At 36.1% G+C, this 16,643-nt stretch overlaps 2 protein-coding genes across 3 annotated transcripts in view; one reads left to right on the top strand and one right to left on the bottom strand.

The window, feature by feature from the left end:
- Nucleotides 1-872: 872 nt before the first annotated feature.
- Nucleotides 873-7,358, bottom strand: Rpp25 (ribonuclease P protein subunit Rpp25). 2 transcript variants are annotated; one of them, XM_071589892.1, is made up of 4 exons: nt 7,118-7,358; nt 6,772-7,045; nt 6,571-6,687; nt 873-1,352 (listed from the first exon to the last, which is right to left on the bottom strand). In XM_071589892.1, coding segments are annotated over exons 1-4 (621 nt in total). In that variant the 5' UTR covers nt 7,119-7,358; the 3' UTR covers nt 873-1,123. The 2 variants fall into 2 exon arrangements, with proteins under 2 accessions (XP_071445993.1, XP_071445992.1); XM_071589891.1 differs by having other exon boundaries at nt 6,772-7,029.
- TAF1B (TATA box-binding protein-associated factor RNA polymerase I subunit B) overlaps nt 7,352-16,643 on the top strand; it is a 24,180-nt gene continuing 14,888 nt past the window's right edge. Inside the window, exons 1-3 of the mRNA XM_071590113.1 lie at nt 7,352-7,510; nt 11,216-11,306; nt 11,401-11,596. Of these exons, the coding sequence (XP_071446214.1) occupies nt 7,352-7,510; nt 11,216-11,306; nt 11,401-11,596 (446 nt within the window). The remainder of the gene's footprint in view (nt 7,511-11,215; nt 11,307-11,400; nt 11,597-16,643) is intronic.

Raw genomic sequence — 16,643 nt, 5'->3', positions numbered from 1 at the left:
GCTTTTCAGTTTTCACAAAAATTATGAAAATGATTAACCATTCAAAAAGCAAGAGTGATTACTACTAACAGGCACATTGCTGATTTTACAGGATCAATACCATGGTGTTCTAGATCCATGGACAGAAGTGACCTATGTATGAAGACTAGAATAATCCCGTCTCAACCTCCCTTCCCCATCCCTCTTTAGCTGTTCTTTGGTCCCTCGCACCAATGCTCAGCCCTTCGGCTCATGCCATACCCGTTCTCCTTCCCTATCTGCCTGCCGCCACCCCCCCCCCCCATTCCATGCTCACCTCCCTCCTCTGCCAAAACATGAGGAATAGCACAAAATATGCCAAAAGAATATGAAGAAAACATTAATGGATTAAGGAAGGAGAAATGGAACAGTTGGGTGAGTGTACAGATGTTGAAGTGACATCTTCAGGTAGGAGGATGAGGCCTAGTTTCACAGAATGCTGTGAAATGTGAGAGTTGTCAAATCATTAGAGCACTTGATGGCAGAGAAGATGATTTGTTATACAAATACTAAGTTTCCAAAGAAGAAACTTCAAGTGATTCTTCATTTTGTTTGGGAGATGAATGGATTTTGAGATTGGTAATTAAAGGCTGCACCAAACTACAACGTTTGCTAGTACTATTTTTTTAGTAATTTAATTTGAGAACATTTTCAAGGTAAGCAATGATATAAATGATAACACAAATCTAGCTCAATCTTCATATTAATTCACTCGTTTTTTTTTGTTTGTACCTATGACCTTCTGGTTGCCTGGAAAGTTTAACATACAAATTTATATAAATAAGTCAAATGTATTCAGTTATACTTATATATAAAATATTACTACTTCAGGTGCTAACCAAGAAACAAATATGTTCACCATTTTAATTTTATTTATTCAACTTAAGAATGTACACATTTTGGGAAGGAAGAATTTTGCCAAGTTATTTACAAGGACATAAAAAAGAAAGTAAACTTCAGTAGCTGATGAAATAAAAACTGACCCAGGAAACGTTGAACAGTTGATAACATGAATCTCAATAGGATACTACCTGCTCACAAAATCATTTGATCACAAAGAAAAAAAAATCTAAAATCATAAATTACCCTCTCATATCTTGTTTCATTACTCTTTTTTCTGTTCTGACTCTGATTGTCGCTTTCGTTTCTGATTTCGTTTTGGCTCCGTTGGTGTACTTTCATTAGCAAACGTCTCTGGTTCTCTGCTCTTGACAGGAATTTTTTCCTTTGGCTCTTTTTTAACTGGTTTACCCTTTCTGTAGGCTATCTTTTTCTTTACATCTTGTGGTGCCTTTAACTTGAAAGAAGAGTTCACATCCCCAGGTCCTTGGTAACTACAGTATTAAACAAAACACATGAAAGTTTCAATTATTCAACTTCATCATCAAGAGATAATTACATAGATAGAGTTGATACAATGAACTTTGAATGCATAATAACTACATTGGCACAGAATTTTAATTTCAGAAAGATCCATGCCACACTCCATAACCTGCCGCCACTACATGTAGTGGGTTTTGGGTCATCAAGTAAAAAAAAATATTACTTGGGTTACTTGTTAATATTGGAATTCATACCATCAGTTAAATGAACATATGTCTGTTATTATCATCAATCAATTAAGGAATTTTTTTCAATTTTCTTGTTATAATTATTATTATTTTCATTTAAAGCCATTAGTTATTCAGATTTTTGTACATTATTTCACTTCCCCACAAAATAACTGCTGAAATTTAAAGCAGGAACTTGGAGAAAATAATACATGGAGTGAGGAAATTTATAGACCATTCACCTACAGGGAACAATTGCCTGCCGTGACTACAAAAGAACAAGAGTTAAGAGGCTGCCAGCACTTGTGGATGAAGTTACATTATACAAAGTAAAAGAGCTCAGATAATCAAATAGCGCCGAATGACAATGGTAGTCATCAGCCCAGGGCAAAACATTCTTTTTGAAGTGATGAGAAGTTTAGCTAAGACTGATGACTATCATGTCTTTAGTATGCAAATCAATACAAACCGCAAAAAGATCTCCAAACTTTAATCACAAAGACAGTTACAACCTTGGTGCAATTTGGAAGAGGTTTATGGCCCCTGTTAATTTATCTGAAAATTATCCGATGATTTTGTTCTTTTTTAATCACCCAACAATAGAGTACTCGTCATAGGCACTTGCGTCTATATCAAACGAGTTTGTAATTTTCCACATACTTCCCTATGTCATCAATATAAACATCAAACATTTCCACGAAGTGAAGCCTGAAAGTGTTAAGTACAACTGGGTCTACATAAAAAGAATAGAAATTCGATTTATTTTCACTCTCCTGATGACAAAACCAGTAAGAGGAGTGAGTCATCAAGTATTTGAAAAAATTGCAGTTAATCTTGAAAATGTCAACTGTATCTGTTAATACAAGTTGCAAAAGAATCCATGGTAGAAGTTGCAGTAGTAGATTTTAAGTTGACAATGCATGTGAGCGGATCATTGAAGCTTTAATAGGAGTAAAAAAGAAATAATACAGATATAAACTAAACAATATATGCAAACATAAAGGGATTAGAACTACAGTGGAAAGGTGGATGAACCTTACAAAAAAAGACGAAGAAAGAAATGACGGAAACAATTAGAAAGTAAGTAAGAAAATTAAGATGCTGTGAATTACATGAGATGATTAGGAGGGGGGCAGAGAAGAAAATATAAGAATATTTATAAGGAGATTGAGAAAATAATGAAGAGAGAGCTTACATCTACCTAGGTGAAGATCTGCTTGGGTTTGAAATGGGAATGAAAATAAAGGACGCCAAATGAGGCAACTGATAGAAAGTAATATGTAATAACAAGAATATATTGGTTTGCTTAATTAATTTTGAGAAGGTGTTAGATATGAGTAGTTATATAATTTTTGGGCAACATATTTTATCAATTTTGGGAACATTTCGGTTTGACTTTACTCTGAGACACTGTATTAAAATGCATGATCAACATTAAACATTAATTGAAATAAACCAGTTTAAAATTCTTAATTCTAATTTACGAATATAAAAAACAAAACATATAAATAAAGGTTCCGACTCATTTCATGTTAAAAAAAAAAGAATCATTGAGAGTTTTGGCCATAAAATTATCAATAACTCCAGTAACTATACAAATCTATGGTCAAACACTAAAAATACATGACAAGCAGATATATTCTGATTGTATTCTATATTCTTTCTAAGGTTCTAATCACCGAAAGGCACCATGCATTCCTCTCTCCCCTTTCTAAACCCGAACTGATATTTGCTTTGTTAGTAGTGTGCATCATTTTCAAACCTTCAATTAAACAGGGATGGAGACTGACATAATGAAATGTAGAAGTATTAACTGGGAGGATAAGAAAGGATTATCAGCAGGTGGTACAGAATATTTTGAGTAAAGAAAGGAATATGGGAACAAAAGATAACAAAGAGAACATCTCAAAAAAAGGGACATCAAAAGTGGCAACCTGAAATATAAGAACAGTAAATAGGAAGGACAAGGAAATCATGCATTACAATATGAAGTAATTAGAGATAGATGAGAGAAGAAATTGGAAGAATATAACTACAGATTAGGCAGAAGAAAGTATAAAGTGCTAAATAATAAACTGAGGTGGAAAACAAATAGAGCAAAAGTGTGATGGAAGATGCAGTGCAAGGATATGAAAAAATTTAAAAAGGAATTTGCAATAACAAAGGAGTTTGCAAAAGAAAACCATCACTCCAGTAACTTCTGCTGACTTTCAATGTTACTTCACGAAAACATAACATATCTGTACCACCTCTCTCCATTCTCTTTTGATGATTTCTAGCTTCACTGTCCTCGTCAACATTCTAACATTCCACGCACTTATCCTTACCACTTTGTCCTCTTCTGGGTCAGCTTTCAGCTCAGTTGCTACAATTTTGTTTGATTATGCCCAAGGAGGCTTTGCATTCCCTGCTTCCCAGCCCAGTGGGCTCAGTCCTACAGTTTCCAGGATTCATTTTCTTTTTGTTTCCATCCATGTTTATAATAGGAAAGATAACCGAGGAGGTTTCTTATATACTTCCTTGGTAGTGTCTTCATTATGACACCAATACTGGGATAGCCATTCTGGTGAGGTCAGATGCCTCTTCCAGGAGCCTAACTGAGGAACAAAGATGGCATGGACTACCTTTGTCTAGCTTCAACCCTTCATCCTATCTGGCACCCTACCAGGAGTTGTCGTAGTTTTTGTGGGAGGCGACCAACAGCCAAAGTCATTTGCACCATTAGGGATGGTTGGGAGAGGAAGGATGGAGAGAAACCCAGCATTGGCATGAGCCATCTCTTGTTGAAAGGCACCAAGGTGTCCACAGTTTTAACGTCTCATCCGACAGATGCCGTACTCACTTGAAGTGCTCTCCGCACAGCAACTCAAGTAGGGATCAGGATACCACTGAAAAATATTTGTAGTCTCCAGGAGAGCAACCTGGGCCCTCTCAGTGGGAAGCTTGTACGTTAGCCACAGCACCATCCCGATCCCTACCCTACCAGGAGCAATTATCATTGTCCTTACCAGTCTATGGACAGTAGAAGATAGTAACTGTAGGGCTAAAGCTATAACAATTGCCACCTGTAATGTTTAGGGAATCAATAGTTTTATTTCTCTTTATTTTTATTTTATACATTGATCATGTATGTTTTGTTGACAAACCCCTTCCCACAAGACCAAGTAGGACTGCAATACATCTGCCATAGTGTATGTTTAAGTGCTCTCTAACAGTCTTTCATTGTGCATTCAAGCTCCCCCCATTTATCCATCATTCATCTCCATTGGGGTGGTGCCTCTGCTGCCAAGAGTAGGGTACCCCATTTTCTACCAGCAGCGCCAGGAAGTTTCTTGGCCATGTGCTAATAGAATTTTCTCTTATTTCCAGGTCTGCATGACCTGCCTTAGTATGGCAATGATATATTGTACAAGCGGTTGATGTTTAACTTTATTCCTTCCTACCAAATAAATATACCTGAAAAATTCTGCATTGTGTAAAATTAACATTTGCATTTTTTTAATGAAATTTTTTGTTGATTTTAATTTTGTAAAAAAATGTTTTTCTTAATAAAATTAATACAAACTATCTACTCCCTCCCTCTCCACCTGGTGCTGGCATCCTCTGCCATATATCTTTTTATGAATTATCTAATTATGAATTATGAAAATCTTAGTGTAGATACAGATGTGCAGACATAGGGAATAATAAATTTATAAGTCCTTCCACTACATCCAGGTCATAGTCCATGGGAAAAGGGTACTTTAAATATGACCTGCCAATAATTTATAAACTGACAAATTCTGTTGAAATTTTGAAAGCTAAATCTGAAATACAGAATCAACCAAGACTTTGAGAATGCATTTCAAGGAACCTTGAGGAACTTAAGAATACTGGCATCAAATGATAACCAGCTTCTCTTACCAGTTATTTTCGTTACTTAAAAAATGGAAGTTACTGAGATCAATGTATATCAGCAAAGGAAGTCTCGGTGCCCTCCGGTCCAAAGGGGGCGGAACACACGTTTCTAAATTGTAAGTGGTGTATGGAGCACACAAAAATATTTACAAAATTAAACACATGAACAACAATCTGAGAGTTATAAAGAGGGCTAGTCACAGATGTGGTAGAATTTTGTTGGCAAAAAAATGTAACTGTTCAATATTATCCTTCAACTTTCAGAGAGATGGAAATATGACTTGCTAATATTTTAACATCTGGTACCTTTAAATTTTGGCAAGAAAAACTCAAAACAGAATTTTACTGAAGGATTTAGGCTTTCTTACATACACAGTTAATTATTTTTTCATGTAAAAGCCATACTTTCAAAAACAACTAAGATGCCTGATTTTTAATTACTTGATTTTTTAAATTAAAATATATCATGAAAGACAACTTTGATATGGAGTGTGGTACTGTATGGTGCAAAAACATGATCTTGAGGCAGGATGATAGGCAAAGATTGGAGGCTTTTGAAATTTGGGTGGGAAGAAGGATGGAAAATGTGAAGTGAACTGAGAGTTTAACAAATGAGGGAGTGCTGGTTATGGAGGGCCAGGAGAAAGAACTGCAGAAAGAAATCAAAAGGGGGTAGGAAAGATGGATGCCAACATTTAGATTGGCAACGAGATGTTGGACACTGAGGGGATAATAATATACAAACTAGGAAGGGGCGAGAAGGATAGACATGTTGGATGGAATGAAGGGAGAAAGTATTCAAAATTGAATTGGGACTTATTAAAATGTTGGATGTAAGGCTGCGTTTTGTTAAGAGAGACAAGGGAATTGTTACTGAACCAATTGGTAGCTGGCGTCTATCCAAAACCTACCTTAACAGGCAGATTACTAATAATAACAATGAAAGAAATAAATTGTGCCAGTGACTGGGGATAGTAAAATTTAGTATTTAATTATCACTACTAAGTCAAGTTAAGAAATGCCAAGTCTGTGTAGCTAACTAATTATTCACAGCCTATCCTTAACTTTGACTTTCAAATTTCATATACGCTTTAAATCCACTCACCCAAGTTGACTTTTATCCAAAGATTCTTTTGAAAGCATGATATGAATGGTAGGAACTTCTCTGGTTGCTAGTAATTTGTCCAGGCCGTCTTTAATGGGTTCCCATGTTTCCTCGTGCCTGTTCGGGAATATATTTGAAATAATAGTGAAATAATTTCACATGAAGAGGAAATGAAAAGAATATACACCTAAAACCCCGTACTTGTGGAAACATATACGCGTTATTTGGTGCAAGTTTTTATATTTTCTTTTCATTATTTCAGCACAAGAAATTGCTTTAATAATGGCCGGTCCGGACCCACTCCACAGAACTACTCGTTCGTCTTTAAATGCGCTGGAAGCATATCCCAGCACATTCCGCATTTTGCTCCCTGGTTTTACTTTCATCCATAGGAATTTTTCAGGTAAGCAGTCAATTGGTATATCCTCTCTTTCCAGTGGAGCTTCTTTGCTGTTACCTCTAGTGTAGTTTTCCACTGTTAAGACAACAAAGAAATCAATTACTTCGAAATAAAAATATAATTGGAACTGATTGAAATATGAATTACTTGGGATTTTCGGTCCGACTGCAATCCTTGTAAGGGGAAAAACAAACTTGGCCTTCCATTATGTCACTGGCACAATACCAACCGCATTTTTTCAGCATGAACTCCTCATTGACGAGGGCTTTATTCAAAACATTGAAACTACTTAACCATTGATAATATGACGAAAATCAACAAAGCCATCAAAACATAGCAAGGAGGAGCGGGAACACAGAAAACACGTGGCGCCCTGTAGGAATGGCGAATTTTGAAAAGTTGTACGAATTGCGTGATGCATGTGTTTGGCGTGATGTGCACACAAATTTGAAAATGCCCAAGTGTTATGTGTGCGGTGGTACTGAGTTCGTTAAAGAAGAAGGGTTTTTATATTGCTCTGAGTGCCAAACACGATGCAAAGTAAGTATTTATAACATCATTCTAGCCTGCCTATCATTGTGTTTTTATTTCTATTCTCGTGCAATTATAAACAGTGTAGCATATCGAATGTGACTTGATAGTGATAAAGTAGATGTACATTGTGTCAATTGATGCGGTGAAGTGTTTCCGGGAAGGGGATATTGTATCCTGGCAATGGTTGAGTCCCCTTTATTCGAGAACTAGTTCGAGCCGTAGTAGCTGAGGTAGAAGGCAAAATTACATCAATATAGGTTTACCAAGTATATGAAGTAGTACTGGATGGCGTAAGAAAGTACCGAAAAGCTGAATTAGTTCAACTCTCCCATTTTACCTTATTAAAATGTATAAACCGGGGATAATGTTTAAGCAATTAGTTACAATTCTGTTCCCTGCGCTATTTTTACCAAACAGTAGCTTATGACATTTTAAGGAACGTCTGGATAAATTTGTATTTCTATGAAAAATCATGAACGTCATCATCACTGCTCATTAATTTCGAGGTAATCCTGATATGACCTTTCACTCGAATTCATTCGTTAATTTCTGAATTTTTCTGCGATAACCTGGACTTATTTCTTATTTAGATTAACATATCGTTTTTAAAGCCACAGCCATCCATTGGGTGTCACTTCTGCGCTGAATATTTCTTGTGTTCTAATACGATTGCAGAGTTTTGGGGGCTCACTCCTCATGTTTTGCTACCCTTCTTTCAAAAACTCTTTTACCTCTCTTGGTGTTTTGTCCTCGAAATTGCTTTTCCTCAAATTTTCCTCTTTCTCGACTCAAGTCGGCAATAACTTCTTAAGTACATGAACTATTGATCGGGCAATACCTTGTCAGAAGGATGACATGGTAAAGATGATCTTGATTGTGTGTCCGCCATGTGCCCACACAGGGGAGAATACAGGTTTAGGTTGATATCGCAGCAGCTTAAATCTTCAGCACTATGATCGTATATATCTAATATGTAAAATTTCTTTTATCTGCTGTGGAAACTATTGCTTTTTGATTAGTTTGAATTGTATCATATTTGCCATGAATAAGTGTGGTGGCATTAACGATGGTTAGTAGTTACTTCCCTATTTGCTCATGTTCTCATCTCTCCCGTTGTCATATTCCTGATGCTAACTGATTTCCCTTCTTGTATGATCTATCTCTCGGCCATATTTTAATGTACCTGCCATTATTGTAATTTCTGCGTCATATGGTGCAGAAAAAACTGGGGTGTTGCTAATAATTTCTTAAACATTTGCAAAGGCATCCTGACGCAGCAACTGATACCCAGTTGATGTTTTGAGTTTTCTTATCAGCAGTGATGTTTCTACAGCCCATATCGACCTCATAAATTATATGGTATACTTAACGGAACCCAATTATGTCTGCATTTCTTTTTTTACTTTCATGTTCTTTGAACTCTGTGATGGAATGCATTGTCTGTCTTTCCTTAAAACAAATAGGCCCAAAAATTTCACTTATTTGATCTTTTATTGTGTTTCCTTGCGTATAAATTGAAAATTTTTTCATCGACTCTATTCATCTCTTGTTCCAATTTTATGCCTTGCTCTTCCTTGGTTTTTCCTGAAACCATGTGTCATTAAAATAAATTATAGTGTCTGAGATACCTAAAAATATTCCCACATTACGTTTTTGAAATGTTTCAAGAAGGTTTTGTGTATTTCCCACCCCATCATTGTGGAAAATACACATAGCCCTCTTAATTTTGCTTAATATATAATGCCTGACTCCATGATTAAGATCCAATATCATATACTAAGCATTGTTCGCTATTTTGAAGGCAGTTTCAAGTGTTGTAAGAATGTCATGGTGCAGTCCAATGAGTTGCTTTTAGTAGGTTCCTTTGGGCCAAGGCGAACTTGTAATTGATCTATCAGTCTTGGTGATAATTTCCAGCTTTTCTGAAGTTGCTTTAAGCGTGCTGCCAGTTCATGTATTCTTGTCATTAGTATCTTCCACCTCTAGGGTCTTAATTTCACATATTGATTAATTTGTCTTTTTGCTATCAATTTATATGTACATATTGCCCATCAATCAAAAGCACAGTAAAATTACCTGCTTTTTTAGCTTACTTAAATAATATTATCTTCTTTCATTTATTTTATTTTCTCCATCTTTCTCCATATCCAGATCTCAAAACCTGGTAATCTATGATTATCCTCACTATGGACATAAGTTTATATCTTTATAAGTTTGAGAGCCTTCAATACTAGGCTCTAACTTTGGTTTTTGTTTCTTTAGTTTTATAACCTTCAGATGGGGCATAAATGAATGGAAATAGGTTAATGAGATTAATTAGATGCTTAAACGATTATTAGCTGTTGACAATAACCTTATTTAATCTTAGTCAATTTGGTTAGTATAAATCAACCTAGCAACACATTATTTGATCTGATTTTGAAAGAATGAAACTCTTGAAGTTGGACATTCATAATGCCAAAAAAAGAAGCTTTTTGCCTCATAGCTTATAATAGGAGGATACTTAAATGGGTTCTGGCAATAGCAAGATAGTCCTAGTTCATTTATACCCTTAATAATGTTGATAAAACCTAATTAATAATTCTTTCCACAATTATTATTTGCCTGCTTAAGAATCTAATGAAAACTTATTGATTAATAGTAGCCACCATGAGATCTTAAACTCAATTCAACTTCAAATAGTTTATAATTGAGCTATTTATCTTTGAAAAAAATACCAAACTGGATTTATTATATTAATATTCTAACGTTAAAGCAATGTCCCTACTAGGCCTTCTTTTCCGCTTCACAGAAATTAAAGATCCAATTGCACTCCATTCATACTTCTCAATAATTGTCCTTCCCATCATATCATATTGCTCCCCATTTGGTCCACATCATCCCCAACTAATCTTTAATCCCTTGATTGCATCTCTCACTTCTTTGCCAAAATAGTCAAACACCGAGTCCCACATTACCGCAATATGTCCTCAAATACTGTTCTGTCTTCCCTAATCCATTTCTAGACCCCAAAGCTGCAGACTTAAAGCTGATTTAAAACTCCTCTACAACTCCCTAAACTCGGCTATTGATTGCCCTGAACTGCTATCTTTCTTCAACTTCAGGATACCAACCTGATCCACCCGCACCCACTCCCTTCTCCATCTGCCTATTCCTAGAATATCTCTCACCAAGCACTCACTGTTATTTCGCCTCTCCTCCCTTCTAAATTCACTCCCTCACACTGTCGACCCCTTTAACTTATCATGTAACAACTTCACCACCCAAGCTTTATCCCACCTTTCGGTAAATTAAAATTTTCCCCGGTCCATGCTTGGTGCTCGTTGTTATTGTTATGCTGTTATCGTCTTTTATCCTCTTTCATGTTTGTAATATTTTTTGCTGTAATGGCGCTACTGTTGTATGTGAATAATGTTTTAAAATAAATAAATAAACTACCCTGTTTAGATATTACCTGTGCTTGTATCATCAGCTTCCATTTCCAGTATTCAACTTAGTTGGCCTGCTCTTGGTTGACAACAATTGCGTCCATTACAGGAGGCATCTTCTGGCCCGTGTTTTTGATCAATATGCTCCTTGAGTTGTAAAAACAGATAAATACAACTGAAACCCATAAATTTTAGACTTCAAGGCACTGTATAAGCCTTGATTGTCCTCTCTGCCATTCACAAAGTACTCTCCGCCATAATTTTTTCTTATTAATTTTTTCAGGGTGTTTCTGAGCAAGTGTTCGATTCATGGGCGACAGGAGCAAAGTATGAAAGCAAGACAAAGATTAATAAAGAGCCCACAACAACCAATGGTGCTAAATTAAATATTTCAGATTTATAAATTTCAATATTTCAATTGTAGATTGATAAATTATTTATTTTATTTGCATGCAAATTTTCTTTCAGAGGATAATTGGACCACTTGGGAAGCATATAATTATGTGCTGAAAGGAATGGTCGATGAACTCATAAAATTAGGAGCTTCACCAAATTTAAAACCAGTTGTTTTTCAGTTATGGGCCAAGTATCTACGAAAAATTGATGTTGCCTTTTTGAAAAAAAACAAAAAGTTACCGAAGCTTGGAGCATCTTACTGTGAAAGGTAGGTAAAAGCCTGAGAAAGTCAGGGAAATTCATGAACTTGTCTGTGACTTCTTATTCTTATGCAAGTAAAATCCTCAAGCTATATCATAATTATTTTGCTGTAATGATTATGAAATGCTAATTGGTTGAATGCTTATGCATGTAATGATATTGAATTCCATAACCATACCACTGACAATTTTTACATCTTACACTTGGCAGAACAGTAGTAGGACTAGTGCTTGTGGTCTACTGTGGTAGAACTAGGCTAAGTGATATTTGTTTGTCAAAAGAAAATTTCAACCAGAGATATATTCAGATACATTTGAGTTGAGTCAAGTTCAGTGTACCAGGGCATATATCAATCATACCTTTCCTAAAAAGTTATTTTTATAGTGCTCTTCCTGTGAACTAAGTATCCCTTCCTTATTGAGAAGACCTATACCCAGGTGAATTGCTTCTATTGTATTTCTTGAGTAATGCATATGATATTTTACTAGTATTATTGATATCAGCATGCTGGAGCATTTTTAATGCAGTGTTTGTCAACTTCACCACAGTGCATGTATAATATAGAGTGCTGTTGATGTTTCCTGAGTGTTGATTGCTGATATTATCTTTTTTGAGCTGAGGAATGCATTGTATGTACGTAATATGAATGTAGGAGAGATTTCTCCTTAGACTGAGATCTGGCAGCTGTTTCTGATATCCGTACTGGCTGCAGTAGCTTGAGATAATCCTAGGGTTCCTCTTAACGTATTGACTTATTACCATGTGCCTGCATAGCCTCATGTCTTTGATTTTGTATTCAACTTTGTCATGCATGGAGTGCTACTTATATCTTCACCTTTCACCCAACTCCATATGTTTTATTGATAAAAGTAACAATAGTTTCACGCTGAAGTTGGTTCTCATTTGATGCAAATATCCAAAAATCATCCATGTAGACATTTGCTAACATGAGCAGCACATTTCAGGGTTCTTCTTCAAAAGGTAACAGAGTCCTTAGGTCTGGAGCACTCTGCTGACTTTGTTTTATCAAAACATTGCAAAACCAAAGTGAACATACAACATCCGCTTTGAAATGCCATTAACTTATCTTGATCTTGTGGGTTTTATATGAGGTTTTACATAGACACAAACCCTTCGTAGATCTATGCTGATAACTTGTAAGAATGGGATGTATTTTGCGCATAATACATTTCCAATGAAGGACAGTTCCTTGTAGGTTTTTGGTCCCCTAAAACAACCATTCTGGTCTGTGTTAAATTGGTTTCATACAAATGGCTGTATTTCTTGGTTACAGTAGGTAATGTGAGAAGTTAATGTGCTGTATTTAGGTATATAAACAACTGATAGATTTTAGGAACAGTATTATGTGTACTCTTGCAGAACATGTATGTCTGACCAACTGTCATATATTTTGGGAGGAGCAAAGAGCATAGTGATTGTGTGTTGGCTTTTATAGATGAAGTTTTTTGGTTGGGTTTAGAAGTCATTATTACCTTAAATCATCGCATGGACTAGAACCTTAACCAGGTGGAAGGGCTTATGCATTCCGATGACCCCCCTAGAGCTGTGCTGGAGAGAGCGATGTTAATTGATCGTGGTAGGGTCACCCATGCCTGATAGGTCGACAGATAGGAGCCAGATGAAAAGTAGTCCGCACAGCATCTGTCATTAACAGCAACAGCACAGAAGATGTAGAAGAAGATCCAGTTAGCTAGAAGGGGAACTTCGAATGTTGAGGACAGGAAAAGCAAAGAATATTAAGCGAGAGATGGGAAGAGGAAATGAAGATATTTTAGGTCTATGCAAGGTGGGATAGAAAGATATTGGGGATTACTTGGGTGATAGCTATATAGTAATATACAGCATAGGGGACAAGTGCCAGCAAGGGGTTGTCATAATATTGAATCAAAAGGTAAGAAGTAGTGTAGTCAACATATAGCAAGCAACAAATAGAGTATTACTGGTAGAAATAAAAGCAGAACCGACCAACTCGGTTGTTTCTCAGGAATGCTTGTCACCAAGCAATCAAAAGGAGGAAGAAGTCGATAGGGTGTAGTATAATCAGGACATAATCGGGTAGTTACTGCAGGGAAACATTTGATAGTGATGGGAGATTGGAATGCAAGGGCAGGCGAAGGAAAAGATGGTGTTGAGGTGGGGAACTATGGTTTAGGTATGAGAAATGCCTGTAGGGTGAAAGCAATTGAATTCTGCTGGAGAAAGGGGTTGGTCATCACCAACACTTGGTTTAGACATCACTAAAAGGGTAAGTATACATGGAAAATGCCAAGTGACTCAGAAAGGTATCAGATAGATTATATTATGGTTAGGCACAGATTCAGGAACAGTGAGATCAATTCGCTTAGCTATGGGGAAGCGGATGTGGACTCTGATCACAATTTATTCGTTATGAAGTGCATCGTCCATTTCAAAATGATATGGCAGGGGCGGCAGGTTAGGAAATGGAATGTAGAAGCATGAAATGGATTGACAAAGGAGAATCAGCAGTCTGTGTAAAAAATAATATATACTGGTAAGGAGCTATCTACTATCGAATAAAAATGGGAAGTTATCAAGAAAGGGATATCGAAAGCCGCAAAAGAAATAATGAGAAAAGGACAAGCAAACCATGAATCATGGAAGAGATGACTAGAAAGGTAGATGAGAGAAGAAAATGGAAGGATGCTATAGAAAACAATTACGATATACTTGCCTGTTCCATAGATTTCGAAAAGGTGAATTGGGAAAACAAATTAGTATGCTGCAAAAAGTGGGAATATATTGGAGGAATAGGAGGCTAATCTAAAACTTTTAAATGTATCACACTGCTCAGGGGTGCGAAAAGGGGATGGAGAGCCAGGATGGGCAGTGTTAACCAGAGAAGTAAGGCTTGCCCATGGTCACCGGTTCTGTTTAACGTATACATAGAGGAAATGATGAAAGAATTATGGGAAGAACTGGAGGTAGGAATGAAAGTCTGAGGGAATTCGTAAAATCAATTAGGTTTGCTGATGACCAAGCTTTAGTTTGTCAGTCAGCTAGGGGGTTGCAAGCATTGCTGAGTGTATTGGAAATTCCATGCGATAGATATGGGATGGGACTAAATAGTAATTGCAAAAAGGTAATGCGGTTTTCCAGAAAGAGAAAGGCTAAGCTTAACATCAAAATAGGAGGGCAAAAACTAGAGCAGGTGGGACAGTTTATGTATCTTAAAAGTCTTGTGGATCAAAATGGTGAAACTAGTAGGGACTGAGTAGAATCGTGTTAGACGAATGGGCTTTCACAAGGAGGGAATTGATGACAGGGACCTTGTAAGGATGCTAAAAAAGGCTTATTAAAACTTTGATATGAAGAGTGGTTATGTACAGGGTGGAAACATGATCATTGCAGCAGGATGATAGCCATATATTGGAGGCTTTTGAAATGTGGGTGTGGAGAAGGATGGACAGAAAGGAGAACGAATGAAGAGGTGCTTTCTGTGGTGGGGCAGGAGAGAGGATTGCTAGGAGTAATCCTAAGGAGACAGGAAAAATGGTTGAAAAGCATATTGATTGGCAGTTGGAAGTTGAAGACTGTGATAGAGGGAAGAATCACATTAAAATGAGTGAGGGGGAAATAGGATAGGGATGTTAGACAGGATGAAGGGAGGAAGGAAGTACACAGAAATGACGGACTTAGTGGTGGAGCAAAATATTGAGTTGTGTTTTCTTATGAGAGGTAAGATATTTATTTATTAGTTATGTCCATCAAAAACTTACATTAATAGGTAGCTTATATTAAAAAAATTACTTAAAATACATTTTCCACATGTATAAATACATTTTTTACATGTATAATTTAATTTGTATAGGATGGGACATTATGTCCTATTGATACAATTGGAGCCTTGTTATTCCAATTAGACAGATTTTACTCTAATTATGACCATTTAGGTTTTATAGTAATTTAACTCTCACAAATCTTTCTTACTATTAGTTATGGACTGCCTGGCTCTCTTAGTTTACAGTATTCATGTATTTTTGGGTTACCTCTTATTCAATTCATCCAGCCCGCATCACATCATCCAAGTCCTAGTAATTGCATTTCTACTTAAAATCTACCTAACACACCAGTATTCAGTTCCCCAATAGTGAGCCATGATTCCATGGGGAGACACTGAATTGCATTATAGGAGAGATTCAATGATCAGAAAAAATTAAAAACCCATAAAAATATGGGATTTAGTTTATTAACTTAACATAATTTATTTAATAATTCTAAATTTGAAACTGAATTGCTAAAATATGCAGTTCTTGTGTTTTGCTCCAGCATTAAGTTCTTTAAGAAGAATGGTTTTAAGTCATAGTTTTAGTTATTAGTAAATAAAGCCGCTTAGCATTTTAAAATGTGTGCATGTTTATGAATTTTTAAGCTGCGGGAGCTCTACTCTATTAGATTAATTGATGAATTTCCAGAGTAGCTACATGCAAGAGTATTTTCAAGTATCAGCAAGGGAATTTAACCGTTTATGTGCCTGGCAATCCAGAGCTTGTTACACCGTAGTAAAAAACCAATGTATCTTACCACTAAATTTTTTAATTGGTGCAACTAATTTTGACACATTGGCATCATCCTCAGATACTTTTCCTGGTACATCCTAAGTTACCTATGATACTTCCTAAGATACCTCAGGATGATGCCGATGCGTCAAAACTAGTTTTACTCAATAAAAAATGTAGTGGAAAGATACATTGGGTTTTTTACCTCAGTGATAATGGATTTCCACAATGTTAAGCCTGAAAAGATCAAATATATAAGAGGTCATAGGTTCTACCCCTGTCTAGGTAGGTTTTTCTCCATCTAGTGCTTGAATGTTTGTTATTGTTTCTATTGTTATATAATTGTTAAAAGTCTGATGTAAAGGACTAACTGCTGTTTTAGGATTATGGTGAAATAAAGAAATAACTTGCACACGACTTGTGATCTGGTCTTGTGTAGGGCAGGTCTAAAAAAATTCAAATTAAGGTGGAAGAATATCTATGACCCACCATTTATACTTATTATTTTTGACATTA

Source organism: Hetaerina americana, unplaced genomic scaffold, assembly GCF_022747635.1.
Source record: "Hetaerina americana unplaced genomic scaffold, ioHetAmer1.1.p SCAF_4, whole genome shotgun sequence".
NCBI lineage: Eukaryota > Metazoa > Arthropoda > Insecta > Odonata > Calopterygidae > Hetaerina > Hetaerina americana.
This window is presented reverse-complemented; position numbering and strand designations above follow the sequence as displayed.

What these genes read in the sequence shown, in the direction of transcription:
- Rpp25 (XM_071589891.1), bottom strand. Translation starts at nt 7,215, where the DNA reads ATGCTGAAAAAATGCGGTTGGTATTGTGCCAGTGACATAATGGAAGGC. An exon ending in ACGCGTATATGTTTCCACAA is followed by an intron (nt 6,688 to 6,771) that starts GTACGGGGTTTT and finishes ATTCCCGAACAG; the next exon opens with GCACGAGGAAACATGGGAAC. An exon ending in TTGGATAAAAGTCAACTTGG is followed by an intron (nt 1,353 to 6,570) that starts GTGAGTGGATTT and finishes TTAATACTGTAG; the next exon opens with TTACCAAGGACCTGGGGATG.